The following is a 19,235-nucleotide window of genomic DNA, read 5'->3' as shown; positions in this document are numbered from 1 at the left end:
CCGAAAGTGAAAATTACGATCAAGTCCCAACTAGAGAAGCCTCGGAGTCTCCCCACCTCAGCCAGCATATCGCAGTCCCATAGTGGTGTCATCGTTGTGAGCCTTCCCAGCCAACCTAGCATATAGTAACCTATTACCCACCCACGAGATGGAGGCCATAACCCTCGTCAAAGCCGGAAGAGAACTGCACCCCCTCCTGGATCGTAATGCATTCTGGTAGCCCCGAGTACACAATGCCCTATGATCCACCATGATTGAGGGCTCTTTTTGGCAGGTGAAGGCCCACTCATTAATAAGTATCAGTTGGGAGGCCCAAATGTACTTCTTCACAACAGGAAGGGCAAGGTCACCATCAAACCATCCCATTTTGAGTTTGGTGAGCGCTATCTTCACCGTCCCCCATCCCATAAAAGCTGCCAAACTGTTTGGTTGACCCTTCCAGACAACTAGGGGGTCAGTAAAATACCAGAATTGCTTTCTGCTTGTTTAACTGCCTCTATTTAACTGTCTTGATAGAAAACGACCAGTAGAGGTCAGTACAATACCGGAATTGCTTTGTGCTTAGGGACTTTCTTTTTTAAATTTTTCTGGCAACTGCCTCTATTTAACTTTCTTGATAGAAAACTAACAGCAGAGGTCAGTAAAATATGAGAATCACTTTAGCATTCTCTAGATTCCAGTCCAGAGAAATTGTCTTCCACGACCACCCATAGACAATGATATTTTTTCATATCTTGTATTTTCAGTGTTATGACCACAGAAGGCCCTGATTTTATATTAAAAACAGAGCTTTCTACTATACTATTTCCAGCTGAAAGGCACCATTTCTCTCCATATATTCCCATACCTGGTGTGTCAGTTTGGTGCTTACTTTCCCTCCATGTTCAAGAACAGTAGATGTTTCAGCACCCAGGCTATTGCGCTGCATAGCTAAATACATGCAAGGTCCCAAAATCGAGACCGATTGCATTGCAAATGCTTGTTTCTCCTGCTATCAGCAACATGGACTGACCCCGCAGAACTGCTTTATAGGCCTCCCATAATATGACCACTGACTCCCATGTACCCACATTTTCCTGAATGTACAGTTTGAAGCCTGCCATTCCTTAGGCACCGTAGGTCTAGTTTCCATCCTTCCCTATCCCCAAAGATAGGCTTCACTTTCAGCACTGGCGCACAAGCTGCATGTACTGCTCTAATTATCATAAAATTAAGGCAACTGTCCAAAGAAGGAGGGCGGGAACAAGGCAAAAGCTGCAATAAGAGCACAGATGAAAATAATGAAGGGGCACGTACAGAAATTGCAACCCACCACACTCGCTTTCGGAAAGCGAGTAACTTTGATTCTTAGTTCTCCTGTGACACCTAGTTGAAGAAGTTAAAGGGGAAGCTGCCATCACCCGCTAGTACCCAAGTTATAGTTGATGCAGGAGCTACGGAAAAGACATGCCTGTTTTCAACTCCAGCTCTCATTCAGACACAGCTAGGAAGGACATACATACATGTGAGTCTGTGTATCCATGGGAAACTCGAAGAGCATCTTCATGCACCATTAACAACATGGAAAGTGGATATAATAATTGGCCACCCTAGTTGGGGCCCCCTCTCCCTCATCTTAGGAACTCTAACTCTGGCCATGTCTACTAGTCACAATGGATACAAAATGCATACCAAACACAACAATATTTTTCTTTTTGCTTTTGTATCGCAAACTTGTCATAAACAAGTTTGTATAATAAAGAAAAATAAAATGTCCATACATGTTTTCAGCCATTTTTCAATAGTTAGCAATTCAAAGAAGTTGTATTTGAGAGTGATATAAAGTGTGAATAAGGAAAAGGAATGTGAAAAGTACCTGTATTCAATGCTGGTTTCTTTGAAACTATTCAAAAGCTGTGGAACTTCATAGTCAACCACCATTCTCAGCTGACCATCTCCGACCCCATCACGGTACACGACAATCCTAGCAGGTAAATCATTGTTGCACTTTTGCCACCTTTGAATTGCCCCTGCAATAAAAATTAACAATATGGAGGATTTTTTAAATACATTTTGGAATGGATATTAAAATTGGAGACAAGAAAGGGCAGTTTGAGGCAAATGATCAAATGTTCATACTAAAAACACTAATAATCAACTGATTACTTCTTAATGAAAAGTATTCATCTGAATACAAACATGACCATGCAAAGAAACAGAAGACATTGATCTAAAATTGACTAAAATTGCAGTTCGGATAAACAAAATATTTAGAAAACGTAGTGCTGTAGTAGCTAATAAAAAACATACAAGTAAAATCACTCTTGTATACCATTTAGCCTGTTACAACATTAATTTCATGAAATCTAGATCAGACCACTGTTTTACAATTTGGAGATGCCAACTGGGACTCTGTTAAGTGCTGAGTGTGTGAAATTTGAAACTGTTATGACAGTGGCCATAATTATGTGGCCTGGATGGGAGAAGGGCAGAGGCATTTATTGCACCTAGTATGTACAATACCTCAGGGAGCAATATTTGCCAAGTGCAGTAGCAACAGTCATGACAGCTATGCACAAGGAATTTAAAAATAATCCACTTGCTGACAGGCAGCTAGTGCAGAATTTAAGATGGAATTTAATTTGTGATATTTGATTCATTAGAAGAACAAGTTAGTTACTTTCGGTAACTGTTGGACTTGGCCTTTTTGGCAGGTTCACCCTTAAACTTTTTGCTTTTAAATGTGACCTGGTGTTAGTTGTTTTTGGCTTCTGCGCACTTTATTTATTTATTACACTTATAAAGCACGCTATCACCTCGAGAGGCATCCTGGCGCTGGCAAAGGGAAATGGTGTATAAGAAGGGGCTGTGACCCCATGTGAAATGTTCTCTCTTGCTCCTAACTTGTGGGGGGGCCTGCTGCTGCTGCTGGACCCCAGGAGGTACCGCCACTGGGGACTGCCTCCCTGCTGGAGGGCCCTGTGAGCTGGCCCCTGGGCCCAGCCTTTGCCCCCCTGCGCCCTGAAAGACTTTCCCTGGACTTTGTGGACACCTAGCACCTGGGAGCGCTTCTATGCAGACTTTGCTGTACCTTAAGTGCCTGGGTTGCTTTCCATGCATTATGTCCGCCTTTTCTTTCATTTAGCAGTCCTTGCCGGTGCCCACCCTGCCTTATGGCCGCTTGCCCTTTTATTTAAGGGAACAGGTGCCCACCCCGCATTTTGTCCGTTTGTTTTCTGTTGCTTCTCTTAAGCAGGTGCCTACCCTGCATTATGGCCGCCGTGCCGATGTTTACTTAAATTGCGCAGGTGCCCACCCCGCGACTTTGCCCTTATTTTTATTTTGTAATTACGCGGGTGCCCACCCCGCTTTCTATTTTCAATTCAGAGGGAGCCTACCCCTCATTTGCCCCAAGAAGAAATGGAATCACCACCGCAACTCAAGCTGCACATCAAATCCCTCCCGGGCCGCTGCCCAGCGCGACCCGGAAGGCAGGCAAGTCTGTGCCTTTGATGGCGGGGTTTCCGGGACGGAAGGGAAGGCCTGCAATGGAAGAAGCCGGCCGAGCGATGTCCGGATGCTGCTCAGGGCTCCAGTGAGCTGGAGGGAGCCACTGTGCCACTAGTGAGGCAGAGTACTGGCGAGAAGAGAAGCCGGCCCCCGCCACACTCAAGAGGAGAGTGCCGTGTACAGCCCCTGGATGCCCCGGTGAGTGAGGCAGGGCGGGGGGGGCAGCGAGATCAGGTGGTGTGCCTGATCGAGGCACAAGTCTATTTGCCCATGAGAGCGGCCCCGTCTTGCAGTGGGCCGCTCCAATGGTGGGCAGACTTGGTTCTGGGCGCCAGTCCGCTCCAACGTCCTGGGCATCGTTATTCCTAGAGCCTGAGGGCTCCAACAAGGCCCCAATTATTTTCAGAGCCTAGATGGATCCCGGGGCACAATATTGATTTAAAGGGCCAGAGAGGCCCGGGTTCCTTCCCACGCTGGGCATCAGGGTTCCTAGAGCCCCGAGTGGACCACTCCTCCGTGGGTAAGCAAACGAAAAACAGAACGCCTTTAGTCTCTTGATGATGTGCGACTGGAGGCATGATAGAATTTTAGTGCAGAATTTACAGCAGAGCAAACTTGGCAGTTATCGCAAAGCAATGTCAGGGAACTCCAGTTTACTTAAGAACCATTGAGGTTTCAGACTGGCAGCATGAGGAATCCAGGACTACAGTGCATGTGGACAGGAGCCTTGAAGAGCAGGATGAGAGCCTTAAGAAGGGCCTTTATAAGGCCCCCTTCTCCCCCAGTGGAGAAATCAATCCAAGAGGAAGACATACTGCTTGGAAAAATTCCTATCTAGATCATCTCAGGGAACACCATCTTCATAATAGAGTGTACTGGGGAGGTCAGACCTGACACTGGGATCCAATTAGGGATGTCTGCTCTGTCGTCTCTCCTTGTCCTTGATGCCTTTTAGTGTGGACTATCCTTGGACATAGGATTTTTCCAGACTAGGGCCTCTGTTAAAGGTTCCGCTCTTTAATGAAGCTACTCTGATGACTGACTGGCTCCATCTCACCTGGAAAGCAACTGGTTTGGGAGTTAGAGGTGCAGGAAGATGGAATAAACATAGGGGGAAGGTAAATACTATTCCTTCAGGTCACAAAGGCCATATTGTAAGGAGGGGAACACCCGTTACATCGGATGTATCGCATCGCGCTGCCATCGCAACGCGACCATTACATCGCGGCCGGCATGACAACGCATGTCATCCGGACGCATGGTACTACATCGCAATAGCATAGACATCGCTAGCGATTACATCGCTAGGGATGCCAAGGTGTGCCAAGGTATGTAAATAGAAAAGGTACAGCAGATGACAGTAAAACAGCGCTGATGTTAATATTGGCTCGCAGGGAAAGCGAATACATTTGCTAGTAAACAGTGGGTATACACTGCCTATGCGAAAGCGAATTCATTTGCTAATAAACAGTGGGTATACACTGCCTATGCGAAAGCGAATTCATTTGCTAATAAACAGTGGGTATACACTGCCTATGCGAAAGCGTATTCATTTGCTCAGCCTCGCATATGTAAATAGGTGCCAATATTTAATAAACAGAAACATTTGCCATCAGCCGTGCAGATGTAAATATTTAAGAAACTGGTGCCAATATTTAATAAGCAATGATTTCATGATTATTAATAACGCATCGATGACAGGAAGACGATGTGGTCTGACGGCTAGCTCTGCCGACTTTGGTGCTGTCAACCAAAGTTCGAGTCTCCTACCAAGTCATTTACAGCGCAGATGTTAATATTTAATAAATAGTGGCTATGTTGGATATGTATGAAACAGTGGCTATGTTTTTATATGCTAATATTTCATAAACAGTGGATAATGTCGCAGATGTAAATATTTGATAAACGATGGCTCTCACAAGTGGGTGGATGGATGCATGAATGAATGATGGGTGAATGCATGATGGATGGGTGGGTGGGTGGGTGGATGGATGGATGGCTGGATGGATGCATGAATGAAGGATGCATGATGGATGGGTGGGTGGATGGATGGATGGCTGGATGGATGCATGAATAGATGCATGAATGAATGGAGGATGCATGATGGATGGGTGGAGGGATGGATGGTGGATGAATGGCTGGATGGATGCATCGATGCATGATGGATGGGTGAATGAATGAATGAATGAATGAAGGATGCATGATGGATGGGTGGATGGGTGGAGGGATGGATGGGGGTGCATGAATGATGTGTGGGTGGCTGGGTGGTGGTTGGATGCATGGATGGATGCATGTTGAATGATGGATGGATGCATGCATGAATGCTTGTTGGGTGGATGGATGCATGAATGATGGGTGGGTGGATGGATGCATGAATGATGGGTGGATGCATGATGGATGAGGTGGATGGATGCATGAACGGATGCATGTTGACTTTTGGGCCTATTATTGCAAGACACAGTTGCAATGGCCCGCCTAGTGGGCGGCTATCAGGACACTACTTGGCTAAGACGGGCATCACAGCGGCCCAGATAAACCATAGCATTACACACTGCTCTATTTTCCTATATCAAAGGGCATACCATCTGTGCCTCCCTCTTGGACGTGGTGCATAGCGATCTGTGAAGCTCCTTAAAATGCATCAAGGCTGCACCCACTTATGCTCTGCACTTACCATGCTCGAATTCTTGACTCCCTCTGCGACCCTGTATGCTGTGACACCATCGGTTTGTCCATGAGGGAGATCTGTTCCAAAAAGTTCTCCTTCTGGACTTCTAACTGTGAGTGTCCGGTGCAGGCTTCCCACAGGCAGGTTCATTACATATGGCAGTATACGAATAGCAATACAGCAAACCTTGCAGAGCCTTCATCAGGAACCCCTGCTTCACACCACACTGCAAATCTTCAATACCATTGGTCACGGAAGGTGGCATATAATCTGGCTCTGTAGGGGCTTCCAAACCTACGTGGGGGTATCATTGCTAATCGTTAGACAGAGTTGGCACCAGGAGCTTCAAACTGTCTTCGCTGTCAAGAATTTTATGCAATGCTGCAGTACTCCCTGCAATGCATGCTTCAAGTTTTCAAAACTTGCATTCTCCATACAGCATATCTCACAGCTATGAAATTACAGGCTCTATTTTCAACAGCCTCCCTGAACTGTCCGTGCCAACGTGTGAATAGATGTTTGGGTGACAGCCGACTTTACTGTATCGCTAGCAATGCCAAAGTATCAATATATGTTAGGGTGCGACTTTAATATTATCGAGCACTGACAAGCTGTGTGCACGTTTTATGGCCATAAAAAATCGATAGCAAATATAAGTTGTGAGAAAGTTTTATGGACAGACGTGTTATATGTTTCGATGACAGGCGACTTAAATAGATGTTCCGAAAGCAAATAATATGTATCATGAAAACTGCAGCGCCGGACAAAAGGGGAGAGGATGTGGTCTGACGGCTAGCGCGGCAGACTTTGGTGCTGGGAAACAAGGTTCGAGATTGGTATCGAACACTGACAAGCTGTGTGCAAGTTATAAGGTAAACCGCGTTGTTTTGCACTGCGATGTGATGTTCTGCGGGGTGATGTTCGGGCCAATGGGAAGCAACGCAGTCGCGTTGCAAAAGTCTGCGATGTGTTTGTGCACGATGTAATGGACGGGGCGATGTCATAGATGCGATGTTACAGCGAGCGATCACTGTGACCGCGATGTAACGTCATACATCCTGTAAGGAGCATGCACATGTACTTCCCAATAATATACCAAGAGAAAGTGTGAAACCACTTGGACATTCTATTTGTCCTCTGCATAATCTCACTTATATGTTGTTCCCACATTGATGTTAGGTTTCATCAAATAAAAAAATTCCTTATGATTTGTTAGAAGGAGATCTAGAAACCAAAAACACACTCTTTTTTCGTGTGCATACCAGGTGCAATAAATACATTCTTTCTCCCTAATCCAGGCCACGTAATTATGGCCACTACGAATTGTGTATCATCAGCCGACTAGGCATGGTTTTACTTGAATACTGTACCTTTCATGCAGACTTTTAAACAATCTGCGATGTCTGTGTTAGAACTCTGAATAATGCAGCGGGAGAACCATCTGCAAAGAGAATATAGAAAGAATTTAACTTTTACATATATGTAATCAAATCAATAAGGTTGTTTCTTCAAAACATTTTAAGGATACTGCACAAATAAAATAGTAAGGTAATCACCTGAAACGCGGCATTTTAGGACTGGCAAGAGAACTATAGATCTTGTTACTCGGTAAAGGTATATGCAAATTGTGGGGCTCTGTGTACATGCTCATGGCGGTAAACAACCTTTACAACGCAACTTTTACATCGCAGAGCCTTTACAACGCAACCATTACAACGCAAACTATTACAACGCATTGCTCTGGGGGGCGCTCTAGGATAGGGAATAGGTTAATTTACTATCCAATAACCTTCCCTAGTGTCCACGGGGACTGGAGTTGGAATAGTAAATTAAACTATTCACTATCCAGCACCCCAAAGCACTATGCGTTGTAATGGACTGCGTTGTAATACTTGCGTTGTAAAGGCATGCGATGTAAAAGCATGCGTTGTAATGTTTCATACATCCGCTCATGGCAAGTAATGCTCTGATTTCTTAAGGGTGATCTTCATTACTCCCAGTTCTCCTTCCTCATCTCTGTACCTACAGAGCATGGGGTGAATCAGCTGCTTCAAGAAACTCTTCTTCAGTAAGGCAAACCTTTGCTCTCTTCCCTTCCCAGACCACTTCTCTTTGAGGGAGATTGGCTGAGATGGGATTAGAGTGATTCTGTTTGCAAGTCTGGAGAATAAAGGGCAATAATCATCCTTTTACTACCTTTTTCTATTTTCGACACTGCAAAGGGGGATTGCGGATACATTATCACTTGCTTAAGAAGAGAAATTCACACTAGCGATGTTGCATACAAAAAATATATATTCATGGTTTATATTGTTCATTTAGATAACATCTTGTGGGTCAGAGGTCATGGATGATTCTGTGAATATACCACAAGCCCAATACTCATACAAAGGACCTAAAGCTATCAGTTGCCAAACATCTTTCTGGGAAAGCTTGCACAATTAATTTTTCCTTAGGGTTTTGGATGTACCATTTTCCATACCAAAAAGCATCATGGGTCAAGACCCTAGACACAGTACTCCTCAAGGTACGAAGTTCAGATGTTTAGTGTTTTTAAGTGAGATTTTACTTTTGAGAGATATATGGCTAGCAATTTTTATTTACATTTTTACTAGGCTTTTTCATTGTTTCTGTTTTTTTGTTTTTAATCATCAAATACTTTGTTACGTTTACTTTTTTGATTTACTACACTAATTTGTTGATTCTTTGATAATATATTCTATGGAGTAGAGAGTAAGCGTACTGATGATCTTAAAGTGAGGTTTTAACAACTATGAGCTACATTAGGTGCAGTGTTAAACTTAAAGAAATCACAGATTGATAGGTTAACCCTTTCTTGTGCAGTTATTGGACATATTCAGGGAGACTGAGGGTTGCCCCTATTTAGCTTCTTAGCTTCTTAGCTTCTCACTCCCCCCTTTGGTTGTTTACAGGCTAAAGGATGAGCCACACATAATCTGGAAACCCAAGACTTCTTTAAACAAAAACAACTTGCAAACGTCTGCACCTAACAGTTATGTAATGAAACATGTTAATATAATTTCTTGTTATGTTAATATAATTTATAATGTGCATGAATCCCCCCAGAAGGAGCATCTCAGCGCAGCAGTGAACCAATGGCTTGAAGTCTTAATTATCTGAAAATCTCAGTTTAGAGAAGCTTTCTGGAATGTAGATGGTCCGTGAATTCCGTAAATGGGTGAGTAGATGATTCCAAAATAAAGGGGTCAGATAAGAGAAGGCTTTCCCCCCCGGAGTGTGTTTTCCTAATGAGGACAAAGTGAGAAGGAATTTAGCCCTGGACCACAAAGTCCTGATGGGTCCCTCTCTGGTTTATGTCTGTCAAGATGTAGGATGGTTTGTGTTCTGGCATGTTCAGTGGTAATTGATATGGTTGTACGGTGACACACATTACGGAAGAGCTGCGTGTCCTATGCATATTGTCTTGTTGGGCATGGTTGATACCATGAAGTCCATGTGTATGCAGAACAGCCTAGAGGCAAGTAGGGACTGAGATGGTGGATGATATTGAGGTTTCCATTTGGACAAACGATTCTCGGCTCAACAGAAAGGATATGGCAGTGAAGGTTTTTGGATAATATGTGTTCAAGCAGCTGACATGTTCAGCAGAACCAAGAGACTAGCATCTCTATTCTTCATATCCGTAGAGTGCCATTGACTACTTAAAAGTTCTTTTCAGTGCTGACTAGGGGTCAAGCCCAACCAGGCTCATGATTTGATGTGGAAGTGGAGGATGCTGTGTCCAAGGTTGACATGAACACTAAAAGGGTGATAAGTGAAGGGTGTGTTAAGGCTGAATTTATCTTTTCTGAACACTACGAGATGGTGGGTGGGTCCCATTTAGGAGTGAGGCTGGCCATGATGAGGGTAGGAGTGTGGGTCTCAAGAGAAAATGTATTTCATGATGGGACAGGGTATGACGCTGTAAAAAATATTTCTAATGAACAAATAATGTTTGCCTGGTGTCATGGACATTTTCCATCACAAAACCTTTGTTGCATTTTACAGAACTTTTTTTCTAAGCTTGGCCATACTTGGAGAACACTGGCCTGACGTTATTCTGATACTCAACATGTTGTATTTCCATTTCTTTTCTTTCCACAAGCAGCAAAAAACGAACTGATGAAATGTTGTGTGATGACATGTTCTTGGTAAGCTCCAGAGGAAGCTTTACCTCCAAATGTAACTGTGTCCAAGGTCCTTTCTGCCTACAACTCAGTGGGTTTATTCATTTCATAAGTCTGTCATTGTGTTGTGTGTAGCTAGGTTTGTACTGTCACATCCGATGGCCTTAGGTCAAGAAGGGACTAAATGTTATTTATTTAGGGGATGGTGTTATGTATTATCGTATTTTATTCTGAATTGTGGTTCGCTGAGCCTATGTAAAATTTGCTCATCTAATGCTGACTGTGAATTTTGCTATGTGTTTTCCTACATAAAAATAGACTCATTTTGGAGAAAAAGCCAGACCTATATTTTGGGGATTTGCCTAGTCTGTCTAAGAGAGCATTTCTCTCATTCTTGAGGAGCAGATCTTCACACTAAATTTTATTTAGGATGACCCGCGTCACCTCATGCTGTATCTGACTGAGCATTATGCTAATTCCCTATTTGCCAATGAATGATTATTTGCATTTTACTTTCTGTAATCAGGGCGGGATTGGCCGTAGCTGGCACCGGGCATTTCCCCGGTGGGCCACCAGGATGGGGGCTGGTTTTGGGCCCCTGGTGGGCCGTTTTTGTTACAGGGCTTTTTTGCAGCATATCTGCAATATCGGCCCCTGTAACAAAATCAGCTAATACCGGCCCTGGCAAATAGCTCGTCCGCCCCACAACCCCGCAGGGGGATGGCCGAGCACTTTGCCAGGGCAGTTTTTGGTTTCCAGTCTGGTCCTGTCTGTAATAACTATTGATCTATCAATAAACCCTCATGGTTTCTGTTTGACTCAAGAAGTCTTGTTTAACTGATTAGGCTACTTGTTTTAATGACAATTTAGATTCTGTTTGGGCGCATTACCTCATGCACTCTTGAGGCTAACACTGCCCCCGGTCCAACGTATAGGTGCTCTATCTTATATCTTATCAGATTATCAAAGAAAGCCTCAATGGCGTTGTGACAATACTTGCCAGCTTTTATGGAGTTGATAATAGTGACTATGAGCTGGATGGTCAGGGATTGAATGCTCATGACGTTTTACAGTGAATGGGCTAATTGCTGAAGAAGAGACTGATGTTTAACTGCTTTGTAAAGTGCTTTGCAAGAGTAGTTGCACTCTAGTAGGGGTTTGAAGTAGTAATCTGACTTTGCTGTATTGGTGTGGAGTTTGTGAGCTCTGTGGGCTGCTTGGTATATTTTTATGATTTCGCGTTCTTTGCACAACTAGCTGGGCTATTGAATGGACAATATTGTTTAGGCTTTAGATTCAATATAGCCTTATATCCCTCCTTAGCGGGCTATACCAGCAATTATAGGCCCGCTCCTGCGTTAAAGGCCCGAGCCGAAGGTGAGGGACTTTAACAATGGACCGGGACTTTAATAGCCGGTATAGCCCTGCTACGAAGGACAATAAGGCTATTAGAACATTCTGCCGCTAGAGGGCAGAATGTTATAACAAATAAAACAAAGGCCTCTTGAAGCTCAAGGGGATTTAAATCCTCTCGAGCTCCAAGAGGCCTTTGTAAAACATTGGAATGTTGCTCTGCGGGCCCTTACCGGCCCATATAAGCATGGAGCATTCTATTGTCTACAATGGAGCTCCCAACATTCCAATGTTCTAATAGTGTTTAAGTACAATGAAACAGAAAACGTTTATTAATAACAAACTGCAAGATTATTATTTCAAAGAGGCAATTTTTTAAAATTTGGAGACCTCAAAGTGTCCACTATGGACCACAGATGCGATTTGGATTGCCATGCATCTCCATATCAAAACCAAATTAACAAAGTTTATGTTTATCGACCAAAAAAGGCTTACCTGGTCAGCTTAGGATTTGTGCTGGATACAAATCCAACAACTGAGTTTCCCTTGTTAAGCGCATCCTTGTTGACATCAATACCAACCACCATCAGTGATTTCAACTGGAAAACAAGAAAGATAGCAAAATATATGTTTAGATCTTTTCTTCTACTGCAAGTGGACTAACAACTCTAATTATAGGCTGGTGCAAAATACAGAGCACAAAGACACTCAGGGCCTCATTTATGATAAACTGACGCATTGGCATTGATGTGTCAGTTTCTCTCTGTGCCATCCTTGCAACACAATGGGTGCACCTTATTTAATGTATTGCGCTTCATGTCGCAAGGCAACACAGATGCGTCAGAAATCCTGATGCATCTATTGGTGGAAAACCCACACATTGCTGGAGTAGCATCATAAGAATTACGCAACTCCAGCAATGCATGGAATAGGCCTGTGCCTATGCCACTGCATCACCTTTACGCCTGCCATGAGGCAAGCGCAAGGTTTTGACGAATTGGCATCCTAGAAGTGGCGCAGTAAATCTCCAAGATTTCACTGCGCAACTTCTACAAGGCTTACTTGCGAGGAAACGCCCACGCTGTATACATTATACCTGACAAAGGTATAATGTGGCGCAGGGCTGTACAAAATGGTACATCTGCCTAGGCCTAATATTGCAGCGCTTAGAGAGATTGCGCTTAAGAAGAAACATCGTGTTGGCTAGAGGAGCATTTTTAAATACCCGTTTTGTATTTCATTTTACTTTCTTGGTTATTTTCCCCTGATTTTAACTCGGCTAATCCCACTCACTTGCACGATAAAATTTGATGAAAGCACCGCATTTTGCGGGTCCTTTTCCACCCCTTCTCACCGGCGGCCATCTTAGGGGAACTAAGGGACGCTCGGCGGCGCCATCTTTGTTGCCACGCTAGTGTTTCACTGACAGGTATTTAGGGCGGGCAAATCAAGGGTTCTGCCTTGACCAGACAGGGCGCGCTACCTAATATTGCAGCGCTTAGAGAGATTGCGCTTAAGAAGAAACATCGTGTTGGCTAGAGGAGCATTTTTAAATACCCGTTTTGTATTTCATTTTACTTTCTTGGTTATTTTCCCCTGATTTTAACTCGGCTAATCCCACTCACTTGCACGATAAAATTTGATGAAAGCACCGCATTTTGCGGGTCCTTTTCCACCCCTTCTCACCGGCGGCCATCTTAGGGGAACTACGGGACGCTCGGCGGCGCCATCTTTGTTGCCGCGCTAGTGTTTCACTGACAGGTATTTAGGGCGGGCAAATCAAGGGTTCTGCCTTGACCAGACAGGGCGCGCTACCTAATATTGCAGTGCTTAGAGAGATTGCGCTTAAGAAGAAACATAGTGTTGGCTAGAGGAGCATTTTTAAATACCCGTTTTGTATTTCATTTTACTTTCTTGGTTATTTTCCCCTGATTTTAACTCGGCTAATCCCACTCACTTGCACGATAAAATTTGATGAAAGCACCGCATTTTGCGGGTCCTTTTCCACCCCTTCTCACTGGCGGCCATCTTAGGGGAACTACGGGATGCTCGGCGGCGCCATCTTTGTTGCCGCGCTAGTGTTTCACTGACAGGTATTTAGGGCGGGCAAATCAAGGGTTCTGCCTTGACCAGACAGGGCGCGCTACCTAATATTGCAGCGCTTAGAGAGATTGCGCTTAAGAAGAAACATCGTGTTGGCTAGAGGAGCATTTTTAAATACCCGTTTTGTATTTCATTTTACTTTCTTGGTTATTTTCCCCTGATTTTAACTCGGATAATCCCACTCACTTGCACGATAAAATTTGATGAAAGCACCGCATTTTGCGGGTCCTTTTCCACCCCTTCTCACCGGCGGCCATCTTAGGGGAACTACGGGACGCTCGGCGGCGCCATCTTTGTTGCCACACTAGTGTTTCACTGACAGGTATTTAGGGCGGGCAAATCAAGGGTTCTGCCTTGACCAGACAGGGCGCGCTACCTAATATTGCAGCGCTTAGAGAGATTGCGCTTAAGAAGAAACATCGTGTTGGCTAGAGGAGCATTTTTAAATACCCGTTTTGTATTTCATTTTACTTTCTTGGTTATTTTCCCCTGATTTTAACTCGGCTAATCCCACTCACTTGCACGATAAAATTTGATGAAAGCACCGCATTTTGCGGGTCCTTTTCCACCCCTTTTCACCGGCGGCCATCTTAGGGGAACTACGGGACGCTCGGCGGCGCCATCTTTGTTGCCGCGCTAGTGTTTCACTGACAGGTATTTAAGGCGGCAATGCTGACGCGCAGCGTGAGCGCGCAGCGTGAGCACGCCGGAGTCACGCCAGAGTCCAGCCCGTCTGCGCACGGACGGGCGCGGGGGCCCGGACTTCTGGTCGGCGGAGTATCTTTTCCTCGGAAGAGCTACATCAACTAGATAAGGGGGGACAGTCTTTGGACCCAGCCATTATGGCCATACTGGACGATATGTCCATTTTAAAACCACCTATAGGGAGACCTGTATCTCAGTTATGCTCCGTGAAGCTGACCTGTTTAAATACACGGTCTTTGCATAGACATAATTTGAAGATCTTTACCCTGCTCCAAAACGAAGATATTGACGTCTTAACCCTCTCCGAGACCTGGCTCGGGGACAACTCACTACCTGATATCATAGCAGCCGTCCCGAGTGAGTATGATATAGTATGGCATAATCGTACTGATAACGCAGAGGGGGGGGATTAGCAATTCTATTTAAGAAATCCTTAATAGTAACCACAGTACTGGCAGAAACTGTGGATTTAGCCGACATGCTCGCAGTAAAGATTATGTTTGATAATCTGTGTCTGGTGATCCTCACAGTTTATCGCCCACCTAACTATACCCCTGTTTTTAATGAATTATTCATGTCTACTATATCTGATATCTGTTCACGATATAAAAATATAGTAGTAACTGGAGATTTTAACTTACACTGGGATAAGGAAATAAAAGAACCAGCAGCTCGCTTCTTGGAGACTACCATGTCCTCACTGGGCTTTAGACAGTTGGTAGAAACCCCTACACATATAAAAGGACATATCCTTGATCTTATCTGGACTCTAGATTCCAAGGTAGCCCTTTTGAGGGTTTCACCCTGTATCTGGTCGGATCATCACTTAATCTATTGTGACGTTCCTATCAACGCGAAGCCGATGCAATTACCACCTAAAATGAAGAAGGTCCGTCAATGGAAGAAAGTTGACTCACAAACTCTGACATCAACCCTTTCGGAACTTGTTCAACCAATAGCCCCCAATTCTGATGTCGATCAGGAGTATAGGGACATTGTGTGCAGTCTGACCAGAGCGATTGATCTGATTGCACCAGAGAAGCAACAAAGAGTTAAAGGAGCTGTAAAGGGAGCCCCATGGTTTACACCTGACTTGAGGGAGCACAAAAAGAAGCTCCGTAATGCAGAAAGAAACTGGAGGAGGAAAAAAGATGAGGAAGGTCGAGAGCAATATCTATAAAAAGCTCATCCTGGACACTAAAGCAAAATACTATGAAAATCGCATAAAGCAGGCTGAAAATGTCCAGAAGGAAAACTTTCAAAATATTAACTGAATTGAGCAAAAAAAACGAAAATATGGAAACAACAATTAGCTGTAACACCTTCCAAAACTACTTTCTGGAGAAGGTAGATACCATCTTACGGGATATTAGGAATAGTACCGTGACTGGATCCATCAAGTCACAGGTTGCCCAGATCCCTGCGGAAGCCCATATTTCAAATTTTCCACTGATTGACGCGATGAGTCTCGAGCAACTCATGAGCAAAATCAAATCAGGATCTCCAGCCGACCCCTGCCCCCCTAGTGTTTTTCGCCTAGCACGCCCTACTCTAGAAGACCATATCCTCTCTCTTCTGAACAATTCATTAGAAACAGGGCGGTTACCAGCCAGCTTCAAAGACGCTCGAGTGACGCCTTTAATAAAGAAATCAGGAGTCGATCCTAAGACTTTGAAGAATTATAGGCCCATCTCCCAACTCCCGTTCTTGTCCAAAATCCTTGAACAACATGTGCTGAAATCCCTGGCCTCGTTCCTGGAGTCACACCACCTTCTCCATGAGCTGCAGGCGGGGTTTTGTGCACATCACAGCACCGAGTTGGTGATGCTCTCGGTGCTGGATGAGCTCAGAGGGATGGCTGACAGTAAGAAGCCGAGTGCCCTGATACTTTTAGATCTATCAGCGGCGTTCGATACTGTCAGCCATAGCCTGCTCTTGGATAGACTGGCCAATTTCGGGATTCGGGACATAGCCTACCTGTGGCTGGAATCCTTTCTGTTAGGGAGGACACAGAGGATTCAGCTGGGGGATAAGGTATCGGAGGTGGGGAACTTGACATGCGGGGTCCCTCAAGGCTCCGCACTGTCACCACTCCTATTCAACCTGTACCTGCAACCATTGATTAACTCCCTGGCAAAGATGGGTTGTCGTGTATTTAACTATGCTGACGACACCCAGTTGTTATTGAGCATAGATAACACAGTGCCGGCGCAGAACCATGCACAGGATGTTCTTAGATATATAGTCAGTTGGAAGACCAAGAACCTTCTGAAGATTAATCCTGAAAAAACAGAGGTTTTAGTGGTATCATCTACATGCTCCCCATGGAGCGACTTGTACTGACCCCAAGAACTAGGTCCGACCCCTAAACCAGCTGATAAGGTGAAAAGCCTGGGTATCAAGATTGACAGCGAACTGTCAATGGTCAGTCAGATTTCCTCCATAGTGTGGACCTGTACCGGTCTAGTCAGACAGCTGCGCAAATTAGTCCCCCTTCTTTCCCGGTCCATGCTTCGCATTGTAGTTTCTGCTACAATAATTTCGAGGCTGGACTACGGAAATGCGCTCTATTTAGGTCATCCAAAAACCCTGATCAACAGATTGCAGGTGGTCCTAAATGACGCTGCACGACTTATTTTCAGGCTCCCAAGAAGATCCCATGCCTCTCCGTTGCTACAGAGCCTCCATTGGCTGCCTATTAGGCAAAGGTCTGATTTCAAAAGCCTATGTATAGCCCATAAGGCAATCTATGGGCAAGCACCTGCCTTATATTAAGGAACGGCTGGAGGTGTACAAACCTGAACGAAGACTTAGGTCTTCAGATGCACAGTTGCTGGTTTGCCCCCGGTTCAGATTGGCCACAAAAGGCGGGAGATCTTTCTCTGTTTTGATACCTAAAATCTGGAACAAACTACCCGAGCCCCTCCGTAAAGAAGGTAACCTCTTTCGTTTCAGGAAAACCCTAAAAACAATTTTATTTAGGGAGGCGTTGAGCTCAGTCTAACTACTCTGGTATTTTCTTCATCCTGCCAATTAAGTGGTTGTGCCTTTCGTCATAAGCGCCTTGAGACCTGCCGGTGAGTTGGCGCTATATAAACCGGAAATAACAATAACAATAACGTGGCGCACAGTTTACACGGCTGCTGTGTCACATAAAGTAACGCAACGGCAGTGCAAAAGTGACACAGGGGCTCAAAAATAAGCCCCTCAAATGCTAATAGTATCTGCACTGAATGTTTACTGCCCAATTTGAAAATTGCCTGAAAAATATGGAAAATAAGGCAATCATATGGTATTTGTGCTGTATCAGCATTTTATTTTTTACATCTTCTCAGGTTTGCCCCCAAAGTCACAGCCAACAAAAAGAGAGTAGCAAAAATGTACAAATAAGTTACACATCACCACTGCAGCTGAAACAGGCATGCACACTGTTTGAGACTGTTTAAGCACTATTGTGAGATCTGAATGAACCAGTAAGTGAACAGGTCTACTGCGAGAAGACATTACTGCACCAATGTCCTATTTCCTGTTTCCTCAAAAGCAGGAGTAGAATCTCAAGCATGAAACTACTTAGACACAGTTGCTGCAATGTCCAGAACTGGCCGAGCTACAAATGTTTGATCACAGGCATTGCATTGACTTCACCCAGCATTGGTTTTTGGACATCTGTGAAGTACAACCACAGTGGCAGCTTTGTGGATCACATTAGCAGGTCTTGCTTTTTGGATGACGTTAGTAAGGTGTTATCTAAAAGGCTAATGGTTTGGTTATCATGCATTCATGAAAGGAGAAGAACACCCTGAAAGAAGCAGTAAGTCAGGACTGTTGCTACACGGAAAAGCTTGTACATCATAAGCTTAAATGTACCTCTGCAGTGACTGCAGTATTCATAGTTGATTTTTTCCCATTACAAGTTAGTACAAGGTCTTAACACTGTAATAGTGAGTTCAAACCCCGGAGAGAGAGAGAGAGAAAATTTCCATGTTTGCCTAAACAGGGGAGCAGGAACTTTCCTTGTCAACAAAGGTTCTTTCTTCTTAAAATAAATTGACACGCCAATTTGACTAGAATTAGTCCCTATTCACCTGCCTTCCGCACTGCAAGACAAAGCTGTGGGCAGCATATTATGGTCAGATACGATGCCCTGTGGCTCTACACCTAAGCCCTTGCTGGGAAGGCTCTGGTATCAGGGGCTCATGCCTCTCTCTCTACACCACAAAATATGTTGGCTTTAAGAATGATGGTCTCAGACAGCAGCAGGCAAAGTGTTTGGGGAAAGATGCGGTCAAGGGCTTGGTACTATTGGTGTCACTCTCGCTCAAGTGAAGTGTTTACAGATGAGTTGGGTGAAGTTCTGGATTAGCGCTCAATCAAGCTCCAAGGCTTTGCAGAGGCCTGCTGGAAAAGCAGAGCAGACCTAAACAAAGAGGTAGGTAATCATGTTAACCTGCAGCAGGTTCATAGGTCATGAACAACAAGAACATACCCTACACATTTTTGGAGAGAGAGCATCCTAAAAAGTTTCAGCCTGATACAAGACATGCTTTAAAGAAAAAATCTTTCAAGGCCACCGTCCATGGCTCTGGAGCATTTACTGAACATTCTCTCTAGAATCATGTGGTTGTTTTTCAGCACTATCAAGATATACGCTGGGCAGAGTAAGGGACCATGAATTAAAAGAGAGCACACCCTGTAATGGATTTAGGGAATGCTTTATTGATGCTGTTCTTTGAGTTACTCACGGAAGAACTGCTTCATCCATAGTCATG

The 19,235-nt window shown here is 44.4% G+C and overlaps 1 protein-coding gene across 1 annotated transcript in view; it reads right to left on the bottom strand.

Moving 5' to 3' along the window:
- PIWIL4 (piwi like RNA-mediated gene silencing 4) overlaps positions 1–19,235 on the bottom strand; it is a 413,451-nt gene that overhangs the window by 68,561 nt on the left and 325,655 nt on the right. Inside the window, exons 16-18 of the mRNA XM_078655965.1 lie at positions 12,154–12,257; positions 7,528–7,598; positions 1,856–2,009 (exon numbers count right to left, since the gene is read on the bottom strand). Coding sequence (XP_078512091.1) covers positions 1,856–2,009; positions 7,528–7,598; positions 12,154–12,257 — 329 coding nt within the window. The remainder of the gene's footprint in view (positions 1–1,855; positions 2,010–7,527; positions 7,599–12,153; positions 12,258–19,235) is intronic.

Source organism: Lissotriton helveticus, chromosome 8, assembly GCF_964261635.1.
Source record: "Lissotriton helveticus chromosome 8, aLisHel1.1, whole genome shotgun sequence".
Taxonomy (NCBI): domain Eukaryota; kingdom Metazoa; phylum Chordata; class Amphibia; order Caudata; family Salamandridae; genus Lissotriton; species Lissotriton helveticus.
Note: the sequence above shows the minus strand (reverse complement) of the source record. Positions and strands in the feature narration are given on the sequence as shown.